A 19,000-nucleotide genomic window follows, 5' to 3' on the forward strand; every position below is an offset into this window, starting at 1 on the left:
TCCTGGTGGATCCATCTTCTTCCATTTACGAATGATGGAGACCACTGTGCTCTTCGGGACCTTCAAAGCTGTAGAAATGTTTTTGTACTCTTCCCCAGATCTGTGCCTCGATACAATCCTGTCTTGGAGGTCCACAAACAATTCCTTTGACTTCATGGCTTGGTTTCTGCTCTGACATGCACTGTCAACAGTGGGACCTTATACAGACAGGTGTGTGCCTTTCCAAATCATGTCCGATCAATTGAATTTACTACAGGTGGACTCCAATCAAGATGTAGAAACATCTCAAGGATGATCAGTGGAAACAGGATGAACCTGAGCTCAATTCTGAGTGTCATAGCAAAGGGTGTGAATACTTATGTACTAGAGCTGTGAACGAATGCCAAAAATAGGCCTCGAACGAATAACGAATATTACACACTGAGGTTCGAATGGCATTCGAATACCTTGAATTTGCATATCACCCCCAAAAATCAATACAGAGAGAGTAAGTCTATTGTAGCCCGTGTTTTTATTAACAGCATATTTATGACAACATACAACTCCAGCACATTGTCCGCACATATTAGTCCAAAAACTGTTGTTGAGCACCCCTAAACATAAAATAAATCTGACTAGGAAAAGGCCAGATGATGTTAACTAGGGCCTACTCTAAGTAACATACAAGTAAAATAAATCTGACTAGGAAAAGGCCAGATGGTGTTAACGAATTTACCGTAAGTAACATAGGCATAGTAAATTATCCATGACCCACGGGGCTTAAAAAAATAAAATCAAGAGTCCTACTCACTGTAGTAGTATAAGAAGTTGTGCTAATAGTGGTTTGCGAGAAAAACCAAAGCGTCCACGTGTTCAGACTCGAGAGCGCTCCTTTTTTTGGTGACTATGTTTCCCGCATCAGAAAAGACACGCTCAGAGCGCACGGATGTCCCTGGCACGGCGAGGTATCTCTGAGCCATCTTCCCGAGGTGTGGATATATTCTCTCTTCGATTTTCCCATTAACAGCCCAAAACCCAAAGAATTTCCATACGTAACTTCTCAGATGTTGTGGAGTATGAATGACTCTCGCAGGAGATGTGCTAGTGCTAGTGCTAGCGCTTGGGTCACAGCCAACGTTCTTCTCGGATTCCGCCATTTCCTGTGTTCTATGAGCCCGCCCGCTCGGCGTGGGAACTGACAAGAGCTTTTTAATTTCCGGTTTTACTACGGATGTAGGCTATGCTTATTTTCATAAAATACGTTTCACGAAACCATCATTTATTTCCATTTAAACGTGTGTGCATTAATAATAATAATATTAATAAGGGGGAAAAAATATATTAAAAAAATATATTACAAAAAATCGAATTTCATATTTTCATATTCAAATTCGAATATTATTACCATAATTCGAATGTACATTCGAATTTCAAATGCTATCTGACAGGCCTATTATGTACATGCAATGTTTCAGTTTTTTATTTTTAATAAATTTGCAAAAATTTCAACAAAACCCTTTTCACTTTGTCATTATGGGGTATTGTGTGTAGATTGATGAGAAAAAAAAAGGAATTTAATCCATTTTGGAATAAAGCTGTAACATAACAACATGTGGGGAAAGTGAAGGTGTGTGAATACTTTCCGGATGCACTGTATATATGCAGGAAAAAAAGTTTTAATACATAGCAGTACAGGCCTGTTTCATGTGTCGCGCACACATCAGCTGCTATATATATATACATATATATACACTACCGTTCAAAAGTTTGGGATCACCCAAACAATTTTGTGTTTTCCATGAAAAGTCACACTTATTCACCACCATATGTTGTGAAATGAATAGAAAATAGAGTCAAGACATTGACAAGGTTAGAAATAATGATTTGTATTTGAAATAAGATTTTTTTTACATCAAACTTTGCTTTCGTCAAAGAATCCTCCATTTGCAGCAATTACAGCATTGCAGACCTTTGGCATTCTAGCTGTTAATTTGTTGAGGTAATCTGGAGAAATTGCACCCCACGCTTCCAGAAGCAGCTCCCACAAGTTGGATTGGTTGGATGGGCACTTCTTTGAACAGATTGAGTTTCTGGAGCATCACATTTGTGGGGTCAATTAAACGCTCAAAATGGCCAGAAAAAGAGAACTTTCATCTGAAACTCGACAGTCTATTCTTGTTCTTAGAAATGAAGGCTATTCCATGCGAGAAATTGCTAAGAAATTGAAGATTTCCTACACCGGTGTGTACTACTCCCTTCAGAGGACAGCACAAACAGGCTCTAACCAGAGTAGAAAAAGAAGTGGGAGGCCGCGTTGCACAACTGAGCAAGAAGATAAGTACATTAGAGTCTCTAGTTTGAGAAACAGACGCCTCACAGGTCCCCAACTGGCATCTTCATTAAATAGTACCTGTTAGAGCCTGTTTGTGCTGTCCTCTGAAGGGAGTAGTACACACCGGTGTAGGAAATCTTCAATTTCTTAGCAATTTCTCGCATGGAATAGCCTTCATTTCTAAGAACAAGAATAGACTGTCGAGTTTCAGATGAAAGTTCTCTTTTTCTGGCCATTTTGAGCGTTTAATTGACCCCACAAATGTGATGCTCCAGAAACTCAATCTGCTCAAAGAAGTGCCCATCCAACCAATCCAACTTGTGGGAGCTGCTTCTGGAAGCGTGGGGTGCAATTTCTCCAGATTACCTCAACAAATTAACAGCTAGAATGCCAAAGGTCTGCAATGCTGTAATTGCTGCAAATGGAGGATTCTTTGACGAAAGCAAAGTTTGATGTAAAAAAATTCTTATTTCAAATACAAATCATTATTTCTAACCTTGTCAATGTCTTGACTCTATTTTCTATTCATTTCACAACATATGGTGGTGAATAAGTGTGACTTTTCATGGAAAACACGAAATCGTTTGGGTGATCCCAAACTTTTGAACGGTAGTGTATATATATACATATACATATATATGCATCATCTTGGGGTGTTTTTTGGATTAAATTAAAGGCAGAGAAATCTACTACTTTGCTCTTTCTGTTGATTCCATATGTGGTTTTTAACTGGTTTCTGAGATACTCAGTGTTGGCCTTTTCAGCATCACTACACTGTCTAATATGTCTCTTCTTTGCTCAAAGCAATCCTCATCAAAATGCATTTGCATGTCCTCAAATGAACATTCGCTCTGTCAAAATTTACTATAACCAAAACCCACACCCTCTATAAAGCCACACAACTCATGTTGAGCTAAAACATCTCCACATAATGAAACTAATGCTCCAAATACTTCTGGTTCATGATTCCCAATTTGCATTTTCACAACATCATACAACAGAACCAAGTCCTTGTGCAACCTTTCCAATACTGCAACAATCCCACCATCAGACAGCTTGCTATGTTTTGCAATGGCAAGTAGGCAGACTGTTAAAGCCACAAATACACAGCATACAGCACACCGCCAAATAATTTTCTTCACAATGGTTGGAAGTGTCCAACTACCACCAAGTGTGCTTATCTGGGTACGCAACAACAGCGTGAAATAATGGTTGAAGACATCAAGCGAATTCAAGGGGTTATCACAATTAATGGAATGCTTTTGAACATCCAAAATCCGTTTTTTAAAATGTATGTTAAAATTACAGTTAAAACAGTAATATGTAATCATTTTAGCACTGAATTTAAAATTGGTTGAATAAATTCACTTAGACTAAAACTTATTACAATGACTCACACCCCTATGTGGGAAGCTGAGTTGGTACAATCCATTTGTTTGACCTTGGCGCCACTTTTCCCTTTCAATCTTGTAACGTTTTTGTTATGTTGGGCAAATTGGTAGACTTGATTCAAGTCAACGGAAAACGGAGGAATTTTGGTAGTTACACAGCGAATTTGTTCGATATTGGCGTGGCATGGATGGACTGGACAATGTTGCAATTGCCACTATCAGCAATGGCAAACAATTTTTGTCTTCAACTTTGGTATTAACCAAAGTTGAAGACAAAAATTGTTTGCTATTCCTAGCTAGCTAGTGTGCACAATTAGCTATCAAGCTTGTTTGCTAGTCATGTTAGCAGTGCTGAAGCTCTTCCTTGCTATTTAGCTAGATTTCATCCCATCTAACAAAGTCCCCCCCCCCCCCCCCCTAAACGATACAGCAGCTAATAATGGAGAAGATATACTGCCTACTCTCTCCCAAGATGACAGCAGGGATCTCTTCCCTGGTCCAGAAAATTTCCTTTGGCGCAGGGCTATATGGCTCCAGACTCACGTGGAAGAGACAGTAAGTTAGCGAACATAATACCTGTAGTTTTAGAATAGCCTTATATCTTCTGAATTTATCCTTTCGCGGGTACGGTCACACCGGTGTGATCAGCCATTTAGCGCGTATGCTAACACCGGTGCGATTGGAACACAAGATTGGAAAATTCTAGCTAATTTTAGCTTTGAGGAAACAACAATTTACATTAAAAATATAGCAAATGCGGTGGTCAAAACTATGAGAAGCTTAAAATGCCAATGAAAACATAACGAACCATATAACGTAACATGCGCACTCCATAGCATAAAATTATTTGCGTGCGAAATGGTTAATAACAATAATAATAATATTGATAGTAATTATTGTAAATAATAAATGTAATGTTGAGTGTATTTTGGAGTGTATTTCTAGTAGTCACTTTGGTTACATCTTTGTGTAGTAAATTTGTCAATATTTAAATGTTTTCATTGATGTGTATTCACTCCTACATTTTAGGGGGAGGCACATCCTACTGAAATGCCAGGGCCATCAACGCTGGAAGTGGTGACCATGTAAAGCCAGACGGGCCCAGCATTTATTAATTCCTGAAATTATCCAGTATGGAATACATCCTCTTCGGGCAGCGAGCTGGAGCAGGCGAGGAAAAAAATGCTTAGAAAAGAGCCTGAAGTCACTTTATCCAAAGAGCTTTTCTGCCGCCTCATCCAAAATACAATGACGAATATGATCAACATTGTAGGAGCCTCTGAGGACTGCCGCTATCAAACAAAACATGAAGTAATCTCCATGGCAAACACTTAGTTGAATACTACCCAATGACCAGGGACAGGTCACCCGACAGAGACTGGGTCCATTCCATTTTTGTCGGTGTACATTTGAAATTTACGGTGAAACGTTGTACATTTTTAAATGCATTATTTGTACTCTGCAGGAGTTATGTTTCTAAGAAGCTGTTGAAGACCCTCTCCAATGTGAAAAGTCCTGTGAAACCCAAGGGTCACCCTGTCAAAATACAATGTCGAGATAAGGAAGATGATGTGAGTACTTATTCTGGTAGGAGTGATGATGCCAATTCCAGTGCATCAACTGTTATTCTGGAAGACTTGCCGGTTAGGACAAGCTCCCCAAAACAGCTGAAGGACAACAGTGATGAAACATGCATAGGTATATTACACTGTACATGCAGCTCAATGTACTTTTACAGAGGTGATTTTTGGGAAAATATTATAATCCACAAGGAAGTACACATTGCTAAAATTTTGTTATGCAGACTTGTATTTTATTATTGTTATGACTCCATAAAATAAGTTGTAGGCCTGTGTATTGACATTGTGTTACTGCAGTTGTTTAGTTAAAGCAATAGTTTAGTGTCTTTGAACCTAAACCCTATTAAGGCATTGTTTTGACTCATTCACTCATTCCAATACTGCATTTTGGAGATGTTTAAGCCTGTTTAACCATTCCAGTCAGAATGGTTGAGGTAGCTGCACAAACAAGTAAACTTTACTCTACGCGGCATGTAGTAAATCTTTTATTCAGAATGGCTTTGTATAAGTGAGACATACGTTAAAAAATACAGCATTATCGCTTTAACCTAATCTAACATTTTTTACATTTTTTTTGTTGCCTAATCTGAAGGTTCAGGAGTCTTGGACAGCGAGAAAACCCAGGCAAGACACTAGGGGTGAGAAAAAAAAATCGATTCACATAAAAATTGCGGTTCTATCTCTGCTGATTGAGAATCGATTCACAAATTCCAAGAATCAATTCATATTTTCTCGCGACAATGCTGATTTCGATTTTTTCCCGATATGAGTTAGCTCGCTAAATCCTATAGATGGTGCTATGACGCAGCGTGGTTTCCGCCCAGACACACCTCCTTGGCATGAGCAAGACAGAAATGAAGTGTGTGTCATAGAGAGACTGCGAGTAATGGAGCACTTGAGTGAAAAACAAATACAACCTGCCCCGTCGGCAATGAAGGCAATAATTTGGACATTGGATTTTATGAACTCGAGGGGAAGAAGCTGGACAAGACTAATGCAATATGCAAGGTTTGCAAAGCGAAGGTGAAGTACATATTTTGGAAACACTAAAAACTTGAGGACTCTCATGGTATGCCATCATCCAGACAGATTTGAAACAACAACCCCCAGTAGCAGCAAGCGTTTCTGTGAACCAACACATTCTGCAACAATGTCCTAAACTTACAGCCAACTCGGAACGGGCAAAGAAAATAACTCAGTCTATAGCCGATTTCATTTCAAAAGATCTACGACCCTACAGCGTTGTTGATAATGAAGGCTTTCGGTACATGATGCACAATATTTAGCCCAGGCATACTATACTGTCTCATTGCTTTTTTACAGCGAAAGCAGTGCCTCAGCTTTACCAAGCGACAAAATAAAAGGTCGTAGAAGCCTTGAAGAAAGCACCAAGAGTGGCACTAACATGTGATGCATGGACATCAAGAGCAACTCAATCATATGTCACATTTATTGCTCACTATATTACTGATGGCTGGCAGCTGGAGTCTCGTGTTTTACAAACTAGAGTAATGCATGAAAGCCACACAGGAGCAAACATGAACGAGATGTTTCAGACTTGCACAGGAATGGGGGCTCTCAACTACCGATGTGGTACTAGTTACCGATAACGCTGTTAACATGGTAGCTGCTACACAGCTGGGTAATTTTAAACACATTAAGTGTTAAGTAAATCTGCCCACACCAGAGCTAAGGCGGAGATGAAAAAGTATATGGAGGCCTCTCCACTATCACTCTCAGAAGATCCCCTCAGCTGGTGTAGGTCACATGAGACTGTCTTTCCCCTACTGGCCAAGTGCATCCCTGGTACTAGCGTTGCGGTAGAGAGGGTATTCTCAACTGCTGGGGACATAATAACTGCACAGCAGAGTATGCTCACTCCAGAACATGTAGACCCGCTTCTGTTTCTACAGAAGAACCTAAACATTCCAGGCAGTGGTGTACTTTACAGCTAAATGTAACAGTTCTTGTTTGCACTTTGCAGCTGAGTGTAGCAGGCAGCTATTGTTTGTTTGATTTTGTTATTTGAATATTTAAGTTATTCTTTGAAGTTTGAATTTAAGTTATTTGAAGGTTGGCACTTGGCAGTTTAACTTTGCAATCATTTTTTATTTTTGTATTAAGTATTCATTTTACCCTTTGTCTCAGGGCTGCCTTGGTTTCCTATTGACAGTGAACTTAAGGAAAAATAAATCGTACTCAGGGTTGACATTGAATAGTAAACGTTTACATTTGATTCAGTGTGAATTTTTTTTCTTTGAGACCTATAAAAGTGTCTACCAGTCAAATGGGAAAAGTAACTCAAAACAGCAATCTAAAATCAAATCTATGAACGTATTGAATTGAGAACTGATTTTGAATTGTGAATCTCATGAATAGATTTGAATTGCGAATCAATTTTGAATCGAATCGTGACCCCAAGAATTGGAATCGAATCCTGAGATTTCCTGAATCGTGCACCCCCTACAAGACACTACTGGACTCTCCAAGGATGTACAAAGCTAAGAAGCCGAACCAAGCTGCAGTTACTCATCTTCTGGACCTGGTGTTCCAGTCCAGTTCCATCATTTCAGATACTGTGAAGGAGCAAGACATCCCAGCCAAGATTCTAGAGGCTTACCCATGTTTCAGAGAAGTGGTTCATGTAAGTAATTTTACCACAACGGTTTCCCCTTAAAAACACTCTGCTGTCATCACACTATCAGCTCTCCTTAGAAGAAATTTAACACCACGTTTCTCACATTCATTGAACTTTACAGAATTCTATTTAGACGGGAGGTTGGTCATCAATTGTTTGACTAGCTGCCAGTGTTTCTGTTGATTTTTACAAGTATGTGTATGTAGTGGTGTGATGTTGTTGCGCTGTATTATGAACAGGGCATGGTATATTTCGGAGAATGTTGTATGGGTTGAAAAACAGGCTATTATTTTGAAAGACATGTTAGCGTTTTTTTTGTTTTCAGGGTTCCTGTGTTCACTCAGTGTTGCTAATATATGTTAGTATGTCCTTATAAAATGTTGTAAATAAGTAATGTTTCATTTGGGTTTTCACATTGCGAGTGGGCACCTTTCTCTGGGAAATTGCGGGGGATGTATCCAAGCGGAGGCAGCGACCATTTTATTGTGAAATGCACTTGTGTGGTTTCCACCGGCTTGACTTCCCTTTGTTTTGGGATTTCTTGGGGGAAGGTACGTAGGTTCTGCTCTCTCTAAAATCGCCGTTTATAGTTGCAAAGATGACGTTAAAAATACTTCAAAACACGTAAAGTCAGTGTAACAACAGATTTGCGTTTTAGAATTGCCATTTCAGTTGTGTTTTTGCGTAAATCTGCTAACTGGTGTAGAAGTGTGTCACAGGGCTGCCATGTGCCTTGTTAACATGTGCCTTGTTAAGCTAGGCTAGTGTGTGCTGTTGAGACTCACTGTATGGTGCGCGTAGTGATTGTACTCATTACGCAGGCGCGGAATGAGAGCGTGTAAGAAACTCATAATGTGAATGCTTCTCTGCACACAAATACAGGTATGTAGGTTTATGCATAGCTTTATTATTTTGATAGAAAATACAATGTTAGATTAATTTATTCATACTTGGCACTGATGTATTTTATTTTTTATTATTATTTATGTAATGTTATTAGGAATTGACTGTTCTCTTTGTTTTGGGATTTCTTGGGGAAAGGCACGGAATGAGAGCATGTAAGAAACTTATAATGTGAATGCTTCTCTGCACACAAATACAGGTATGTATAGGTTTATGCATAGCTTTATTATTTTGATAGAAAATAAAATGTTAGATTAATTTATTCATACTTGGCACTGATGTAGTTTATTTTTATTATTTCTGTAATGTTATTAGGAATTGACTATTCTCTTTGTTTTGGGATTTCTTGGGGAAAGACACGGAATGAGAGCATTTAAGAAACTCATAATGTGAATGCTTCTCTGCACACAAATACAGATCACATATGCATATCTCAGGGAAAGTCTGTTTTCATTTATGACACAACGCAGAGTCAGACCCACTACATGTGGATATGTTTTTCAGATTATGGTTCAGCTGTGCAGGATAATAAATCCCAAGAATGCCAATTACATTGCTGACATGAAGGATAGATGGGTAACCTTCTACAGTAAAGTGCAGTTTTATGGTGTAATGTAAAAACCATGAAGCCTCCAAGGACTTTGGATGGTGGTGAGTTCACAAGTCATACATTTTAAACCTAATAGTTTGAGATCTCACATTGAGTGTTATTAATATACTGCCTCTATGTGTGTTTTCTTTTAAACCAGTGGAGGTGGAGCATGGCATGGCAGTTTTCACAGCCCTGCCTCAGCTCTTCCCGTCTGCCAATGCAGTCCCCAAGAAGCTGCACTCTAGCAGTGAGGTTCTTTTCCAAATTTTGACGATGAGACTTAAGGCAGTAATGACATTATTGCAGTTGTGAATGCAAAAGTGCTTATATATGGTATTTGTATATGAAATGGACAGTTACAGTTGGGTTGATTATAGTTTTGTGATTGGCTGGGCCATGTTCAGAGAGGGTCAGTATTCACAGTATAGGCCCACCTATGATGCTTTTAACTGGTTACTTATATTACCTATATTATTACACACACACACACACACACACACATACATATATATATATATATATATATATATATATATATATAGCGTTTTTTCTTCTTCCGGAACCGTCAATGGTGTTGACAGAAGTGCTCAACTAATGAGCGGAATATATATATGTAAAATATAACTTTGTTAAAAGAAACACTCGATGGTAGGGAAAGTGCTCAACAAATAAGGAGCCAAATAATCAAGTGAGTCAAGTGAATTCTTTATGAGATAGTACAAGCCTGTTTCATGCCATAAGCAATCATCCGCTGTCATAACAGAATTATACGCCGGTCTAACAGAGGGAACATTCAAAAAGAGGTTTAATGCACACGTGTAGCTTTAGAAACAACCGTTTAAAAAATGTTACATCTTTAAGCCGTTATATTTGGTCATTGGCGGACAGAAACATTAATTACTCAACCGCCTGGAAATTTCTCTCAAAGAATAGGGCATATTCAACAAGCAGTAAAATGTGCAATCTATGTCTAACTGAAAAATATTTTATCATTTGCAAACCAGAAATGTCCACATTGAATAACAAGAACAGATTGGCCAGCAGTTGCAGACATAGATAGAAGCACTTATTTTGTAATTATAAATAAATCATGACAACAGACAAATACCAACCCCCCCCCCCCATTTGACCGTTAGCGATCATGTGTTTTTGAATTTTGAATGTCTCACCGCCATTAGTGATCACGTGTTTTGGAATTTTTGTATGTTGCACCTCTCCCTTCCCCATTGGACATTGTGCACGTGATGTGCATGACGAGGCAGTGAATGTCCTTTCCCCGGGTAGCTTTACTGACACCTGATGATTGCTTATGGCATGAAATAGGCTTGTACCATCACATAAAGAATTTACTTGACTCACTGGATAATATATAGATAGATAGATAGATGGATATTGCCTTACTGCTTAAGTGGTGGTGTCTAATTTTCTCCATTTGCTTACTATGTTTTCTAGCCTTCTGAAAAGCCTGATTCTTTCCACCACAACCAATCATTGGGCTTTCCAGTCCCCAGAAATCTCGAGGAACTCTTATATTTAATGGGGTGCTATTACACTTTTCATTTGATGTACCCAAAATGCAACGCCACACTGCTCTCTGTTCTTCAGACTGAAATACTGGGTGATGCCATCCATGACAGGAATACAAACCCCTCATACAAGAAAGCAATTTCTGATTGGAAATCATTCATCAAGTAACAGCCTACAAACTGCTGTACTGATTTGAGAACCAAGGCAGTCATTTTACATGTAAATCTTTGTTTTTTTATTATTCTTTTCCATTTCTTCAGTGAGTTCTATAGTCACGATGATAGGCTAGCGTCTTTTTGTCTCATCCTATTTGCTGGCATCTTAAGATATATTAAGTTAGCCTGCTTTGCTTTGTATTACTCTTTGTTTTATTTTTTATTTCGCTCAAAAGCGAATTCCATGTTCATTAATCATTGTTCATTATGTTTATTATTCATTCTATGTTCATTCAATTCAAATGTATGTATATGGAATGATCGTATGGGCGGTGTATTAAAATAACTGTAAACTGTACACAACTAGCCTCTCATATCTAATTTCAAGACAGTTTGACTAATTATATTCATCTTTTAAGAAATAACATCTCATAAGCATTTGTCCTATGATATACAAGCTAATTTAAAGAATAAAATACTTACTTTAAGGTGACTTAAGACAAATTCACTCAATTTAAGCAATTTTATCCAACATATTTGCATTGTAGTTGCGTTTAACAAGCCAAACATGTCTATTTTAAGGATTTTATTTAGAAATGTTGTCTAGATTTAAGTTTTTCAGTGGCTAGAATTGTATGCTAGTTTCAAGAGTTCTTACCAAGAAAAATTTGCTTGCCCCATTGGCAGATTTTTTTTGTTGTTGCTTGAAACAAGGCTTTTACCACATTAAGGAAAATGTGGCTTCTTTCTAGTAGTGCATTTTTTGCGGTATTGTACTTTTTCTGTTTTTGTTTATTTGTAGTTTCCAGTGCCCACTCACTGATCACATACAGCAGGGAATAATTTTTTAAGTCTCCAACTGTCCACTGAACAAACTGAACAGGGTGGGGATACATGCAGTCAGTTGAGACTGAAGAGGTCACTTAGATAAGTGATGAAATGTTTCTCTCAATAAACATTGTGTCCAGATGAACTGATTCAACTTCCTGTGATTTTCTTACCTGGATTATCGAGTATGCATAAAGACAAGTGTCTCTTTTCCACGACATGGTACCAGCTCAACTCGACTCGACTCGCAGAGTAATTTTCCATTACCGTAACAGTACCCTTGGAGTATAGCTGGTCTGCATTGATTTTGGCACGTGCTCCAGTTTTTTTTGGAACCTCGACAAAGGTGGTACCAGAAAAGTAGTAACAGTTACCAAAATGCCGGTACTTTCCAGTAAAGGAAAACGAAAAAGTCTAGTCGAGTTGAGCCAGTACCGTGCAGTGGAAAAGTTCCGAATGTTTAACTTTGAATAACAGTTTTTTCCCCACCTTGACAAAAAAGAGTAATATACGCACAACCATTTAAAAACACCAGCCATATCAACCCCCCCACCCCTCATCCGAGTCGAGGGTCTAAGGTTAGTGGGTGTCGTATTTGCAATGATTGTAAAGCCCTCTAGGACTAATTTTTGATTTTGGGCTATACAAATAAACTTGACAAACTTGCAATACAGCAGCAAGCTGGGCATAGGCAGGTTTTAATATCTTTATAAAAAATAGAAATAGCAATTTACCCTCTCTCCCTCTGAAGGATTTTTGTCAGGGTGGTATTTCAAGGCTTGTTTTCGGTAGGCCTTTTTCAGCTCTTCTGGTGTGGCACTAGGCTTTACACCCAACGTGTCATAAAAGACCGTTTCTTTGACCATGTTTGCCTTGAAGCAATAACCTAAGTAGAGGCAAAAATACAGTTTAATGGTGCAACATAGTTTGCAAAATGTATGATAACATTGAGACAGGGCGTTAACTGCCAAATTTAAAGTTCAAGCGACAGTTAATTCTAACGACACTGACAAACAAAACATTTGGAACATCTCACATATTTCACTTCAGTGGATCGTGTGATCATTGGAGTGAAAACGAAAGTCAGAGCTCTATCACTAACTTATTCGGCTGGCATCACTTACACTACTGGGGCTAGCAACTGCTAGCTTACCTATATACATGTCTCGGTTTCATAAAATACATAATTTACCAAATGTAATGTTGAAAAGGGGTGAAAAATATTAGGATGGAAATGTATCCACGATAGTATCAGTTTATCTTAACACCAACCAGCACTTGATTTGACGTTCCACTTGAGATTGGCACAACTGTTGACATCCGTAATGCATCGTTAATCTAGCTGGCTAACGCAAACCAAATGTTTTCTTCTTCAAATCAACGAACGAAGAGTGGCACTGGAATAAATAATGCCGAAAAACATTTATTATAATATAGCTGTGGCTTACTTGTTAAAACTCAATCTGTTTGTCGTAGATCCAGTACAGAGTTCAACCACTTGCTGCCGTGTTGTATTCCAGAATTTTCCTTGTTCAGTCTGGAATGGCACACTGTCGCGTATTTTAGTGACGTCAACTTTACGCGCCTGGCTTCAAGAAAACAACCACGGACTGGTACAGGTTGAGCTTGGGTGAGATAACTGCGATGAAAAGATGCCCGTCTGCTGGCTCATCAGCAAGGAACAACAGCATGAACCAATTCTGCTTCCCCATCTTAAGCCAGTTATCTTGGGTCGAGGTCCAGAAACGACTATTAAGGACAAAAAATGCTCCAGACAGCAAGGTGTTGTAACGTTGCATTCATTCACATTGGGTCGCCTACTTATTAAGCTACCTAACCACTTAGGATAGGTGACTCTGAAAGCTGCAACTAAATTGAATATAGGCCATTAGTTGCTACAAACGTTAATAAATACAAATCTGATCCTTTTTCCTAGTGGAATTGAAAGCAGAGTGCAACAAAAGGTATGTCAATGTTAAACAGGTAAGAAACGGGGGAAAACGGTTTTCAGTAGGAGGCTATCTATGTCGCTAATTGCAAAAACAAACAAAACAAAAACAACTATCTCTAAGTTGTAATGAGGTTCTTATTGACCTCGTTAGTTATTAATAATTTATGTAATTTGTATAAACTCCTTTTTAACTCAAAATTGACAATACTCCACCATTAAATTGCTTCACTGTTAAATTGCTCTTTGTACCTCTATTTACTGAATAACATTATTAAGGTTTGTCACATTAGTGAACCATGTTATAAGGAATACCAACAGTCATTGGCCTCACAGTTTCTCATTTTCCATCCTTATTTCAAAGCTGGGGGGGAACCCCACCAGTGTAGACTCTATTGTGGTGGGCAAAGGCAACGAGGTGAAAATGAAGCCTGGGCAGCACCTCCTGATAGTCAATCAGCTCTACCCATACACTGTACAGTTCAAAGAGGATCCCAATAGGGGCCATGTGGGCACCAAGAGACGTCAGCCTGCATCAGAGGAGAGAGAAAATGATAAAAAGGCTTCAAGTATTAAAGTAGCCAGACCGGCAGAAAGGGTCGCCTCTTCAGTCAACAATGCAGAATCCACATTGACCATTGTAAGCCAAACTAGAACATTGCCATTTAAGTATTTTTGGTATGTTTTGATATTTCATTGTGTGATATGAATGTGGGCCTAATGGCTAGCGTGAGCAAGTTAAGTTGGTTTGGCATTAACTGATGTCTTCAATCTCACCCTTTACTCCTCACCCAAATCAATCAACCAAGTTGCATTTCATATAGTGCTTTTCTAGCTTCAACAGCCACTCAAAGCGTTCAATTTAAGGGTCTGTATCTTAAATGGAGTCAACCCTGAACCCAATCTAACCTGGGACCATACTTCTGACCATTGCCCTTTACCTCATACACAAACTCATACCCAAACTTTAAATGGCTTACTCTCTCATTTTGTCTTAACCAGGTTTTGTTTCTCAACCTCCAATGTTTGGCTGTCTTTATTTTTGCTGTTATTGTTTTCTTATGAGTTCCCTGTGGGACTTTTTTGTCTTTACCATGAAGCAGGTTGTAAAATTTGTTTCAGAGAATTGCTATACAAAGGAATTGATTCATATTAAATGACATAAAATAATACTTACCTCAACATTATTTCAGGAAACAACTGGACATTGGAGCCTTGGATTGAAGGCCTCAATGCAAGACCCAAAGATGCAGGTAGATATTGTACTGAAAATTAAATTTACTATGAGCATGATCTTCAAACAAGACATCTGCAGAAAACTAGATGGAAGTTTTGAATGCAGATGTTGTTGTATGTCTCGATGCGAACACTAAATGTGTGAGTCTTCACATTTTCAGATTTATAAGGATGAAAGAGTGGTGGTAATCAAAGACAAGTACCCTAAAGCTCGCTACCACTGGTTAGTCCTTCCTTGGGAATCAATTCCCAGCCTCAAGGCATTACATGGGGAGCATTGTGACCTGTTGAGGCACATGCAACAAGTTGCTGACAAGATGATTCAACAGTGTAAAGATGCCAGTTCATTACGCTTCCGCAGTGGCTACCATGCCATCCCTAGCATGAGGTAAGAGTAAGTTCTTTGGGTTGCACTATTCGATTGAATAAGGCACATTGTCCCTACTACTACTGGGGACATTATAATTTACATTGAAGTATAAAGGTCACTGATCAAATCTGGTTTAAAAAACAACACCTCCCAGAGGTGTTGCAGTTGTTAAGATCCCTATACTAAGGATCACATTTTCACTTACTTTTTTATTGGGTCCATTGAACTCTTTATAAAAAAGGACTGAAGACCTTCCTTTTCAGTCACTTTTATGGACTCAGTTGTTGAACTTCGGCCTGGTTATACTTTTTTAATTGTTTAGCCTAGCTTCTTTGTTTGGCTTAAGTCTTTTCTTCTTTTTAATGCTTAATTGCCTTGGTTACTTTGAAAGGCACTCTTAAATTATTGTCATTATTGTTGTTGTAAACAACAGAACCTTCTTTCCAAAGTGTCACCGTGTCTACTGTTGTATCCTAGCCCTCTTACTCTCTTTTCCAGTCATGTACACCTTCATGTGATAAGCCAAGACTTTGACTCTCCCTGTCTAAAGAATAAGAAGCATTGGAATTCATTCACAACTGACTATTTCATAGAATCTCAAGGTGAGGGCAGTGTTTATCCTTTTTGGTTTTTACTTTGATGTTTTTGAAGGTACAATACATAATACTGTTTGTTTTTTCTTTCACAGATGTCATTCAGATGCTTGAAAAAAATGGAAGGGTCACAGTCAAAGAAGGGGCTGGTGAGTTGCTGAAGCAACCTCTCTCTTGTCATGTGTGTCATAAAGAGCTCCCCACTTTACCAAGGCTAAAGGACCACCTGAAATCCCATTTTCCCTAAGTAAAAATGGGACATCATGCTATGTGTCCCACCATGTCTTTCTGGACTTGAACACAGGGAAATTATGTATTGAATACTTTAATCTTTTTTGTTATGTTTTTTAAGCGCATGTAACAGGATTACTCATACTTATTCAGGGCAACGGTCTTTTGGGTGGAAAGGAAAATGAATTCAAAGTTAAAAAGTCTTAATCAAAATACCATTTTCAGCATTAATGGCATTTTATTTGCTCATTTATTGGTTTATTTGAAAAGAAGACCCTCATGATTGTACATCATGTCATGTTAATTATTGCCCCTTATAGTGTGTACCATGTTTATTTGCCAGGGCAATATTGGGACTGCATTTAATGTTCCTATGTTTTAAAGTTTGAAAAAGTTGTGTTAGATGTTTTGTTAGAGCTTGATAATATTTTTTGTGATTTAACATTGTATCAAATTTTTTTCATAGAGCTCGTTTTTTTTTCTTAAATAGGAGAAAGTACATCTGTGTTGCTTATAAAAAAATCTAAAATAAAGAGGAGAGAATGTGTGAACCTATATTGTAAATGGATATGGGAGACACACAAAATACTTATTTTTTAAATCCTTGTGGAAATGTGCCAAGCAGGAATTCTTTTGTATTTGATTATTTCAAATTTGCTTACTATAGTACTCAACATTTGTAAGAATATATATTTTGTGATTTGTCCACCCATTGTCCATACCAATTTAAACCAGTTCAGATTTGCAGCCTGTCCTAACATGAATTGGGCACAGAGGGTAATGAGACACCATGGACTGGTCACCACTCCAACAAAGTGTGCACACATCAATCCCATCTCAGGGCAATTTGGAGTTTCCAATTCACCTAATACGTATACCTTTGGTTGTTGAAAACACCCATATGAACTTAAGGAAAATATGCAAACTCCACACAGATGGCATATGATCAAATCTTGTAATGGTTTACTACGAGGCAACAGTGCCACTAAGCCCCAGTGCTGGCTTTCTGTGGCCAATCTATACTTCTAACTTAAGTAGCAAAGAAAAATGTTTGACATAATTAAATGACTTTCCTATACCCTATTACCACAAGAACAGGCGTAGCAAAAGCAGCCAGATTAGTCTGGGTCAAGGAAACAAAAGTTGTAATTGAATCTCACGATCAGCTATTATTGCTGTGGGTTTCAAAACTAAGGGTTGTGATCAACAAATGGACCACAGCATGGGGCTGTCAGGGGATGTTCACAACAGACACATTTTGTTTGGAGACAATTTAGGTTGAAAAGAAAGAAAGCATTCATTTTCATACTCAGAGTCAATGCAACCAGTGCAATGACTTAATTGTATTCCAAAATATCTAGAATATTGTTTAATGTTGACAGACCTTGTCTATTTCATTTGATCATAAGTAGGCCATGACTGTAGACTAAAAAAGGGAATGCTTCACTGATGAACAATATAAATACGATTATTTCTCTTTTTTGTTAGGTGACAAAAATCCATCCATCCATCCATTATCAGAATAGGCTCCAACATCCCTGCGAGGTGACAATAATGTATTGCTTATTTCACTGCTCAAAATATTTGGTGGCTCCTGGGCCAAAAAGTATGTCCACAGGTGGGTCATGGCTTGAAAAAGTTTGGGAACCCCTTTATTATATTGAGTCTTATCTACACACAGAAGATGAATGAGAACCAAAAGCTTCCAAGTCACTGTACTTCACAAGTGATGCTGAATTGGGGATTTGTAGATAATGTAAGACCTCGATGAAATGTAGAGAAGAGTATGTGACTCAGAGTGATGCTTTGCAGAAGTATTCTCATGTTTCATAAGACACTTTAAAGTACCTTCAGGAGACATTCCAACCCAACTGTTAGAGCCACTGTTTAGGACTGCAACAGAAAGGGCAAAATTAGTATAAATTCGAGACACTAGTCAACCTGCCAAGAAACCACGTTACCAGGCAGATCAACCCGGGCGGGTCTGTCAGGTGTCCATTGTTCCATAAGGCCTGGTCCACATCGCCTACCGCTACCTGTGCGTGGCGGCCGCCTCGCTGAACTGCTGCGGCGCGCATGCGTGTGCCATCCGCACAGACAAACGTTTGCTGCTACTGCCGGCCCTTGCCTTTTTTAATGGCTATCAATAATCGAATGTTACATTTCATAATACTGTAGCGAATTCGGGGGACAACGCAACCACAGGAACTGCCGCGGCCGAGACGCGAACCCGTATCGCCCGCACCGCAGGAGACATCGCTAACCGCTCGACTAAAGGCTCAGATCCGTGAGTCAGCGGCCAGCGTGTCTACTTATCCATGCACGTTACAATACATTTCGGTTTAGATGTTTATTTTTATAAATTACAAATTATATTATTCATTCTAAATTTGAAAAAGGTGGACGGTGTCAGTTATGTAATCTAATGTTGCTGGTATAATTTTCCCTATTTTTGCTGAACCACGCGCCTCACGCAGAGAAAATAGGCGTAACGTCTGTTAACATGGGCGCCGAGATGAGAAGCAAGAGGTTCCACGGCGCGCAGCTCAGCGAAGCCGCGTGGCTCGTTTAGGGGTTACATAACAAGTGGTTTTGCGTAATGTAATCTGAAATATTACAGCAAAGAGCCGTATACTTAACATTGTAGAAAGAGTTTGAGGATGGGCTGAGATCTGAAAGTTGACTTATTTACTCAAA

The 19,000-nt window shown here is 38.7% G+C and overlaps 2 protein-coding genes across 3 annotated transcripts in view; one reads left to right on the plus strand and one right to left on the minus strand.

Annotated features, from left to right (window-relative positions):
• dnaja1 (DnaJ heat shock protein family (Hsp40) member A1) overlaps positions 1–13,473 on the minus strand; it is a 41,473-nt gene extending 28,000 nt beyond the window's left edge. The window contains exons 1-2 of the mRNA XM_056280034.1: positions 13,374–13,473; positions 12,660–12,811 (exon numbers count right to left, since the gene is read on the minus strand). Coding sequence (XP_056136009.1) covers positions 12,660–12,791 — 132 coding nt within the window. The 5' untranslated portion in view covers positions 12,792–12,811; positions 13,374–13,473. The remainder of the gene's footprint in view (positions 1–12,659; positions 12,812–13,373) is intronic.
• A 52-nt stretch (positions 13,474–13,525) lies between these two features.
• On the plus strand, positions 13,526–16,922 carry aptx (aprataxin). Of its 2 annotated transcripts, none has more exons than XM_056280681.1 (7): positions 13,526–13,707; positions 13,862–13,908; positions 14,238–14,513; positions 15,067–15,126; positions 15,271–15,497; positions 15,978–16,081; positions 16,168–16,922. In XM_056280681.1, the coding sequence occupies exons 1-7, from the start codon at positions 13,578–13,580 to the stop codon at positions 16,317–16,319; spliced, it is 996 nt and encodes a 331-aa protein (XP_056136656.1). In that variant the 5' UTR covers positions 13,526–13,577; the 3' UTR covers positions 16,320–16,922. The 2 variants fall into 2 exon arrangements, with proteins under 2 accessions (XP_056136656.1, XP_056136657.1); XM_056280682.1 differs by having other exon boundaries at positions 13,624–13,707; positions 13,862–13,889; positions 15,957–16,081.
• The last annotated feature ends 2,078 nt before the right edge of the window (positions 16,923–19,000 follow it).

The sequence above is a fragment of the Lampris incognitus genome, chromosome 5 (assembly GCF_029633865.1).
Source record: "Lampris incognitus isolate fLamInc1 chromosome 5, fLamInc1.hap2, whole genome shotgun sequence".
In the NCBI taxonomy this organism is placed as follows: domain Eukaryota; kingdom Metazoa; phylum Chordata; class Actinopteri; order Lampriformes; family Lampridae; genus Lampris; species Lampris incognitus.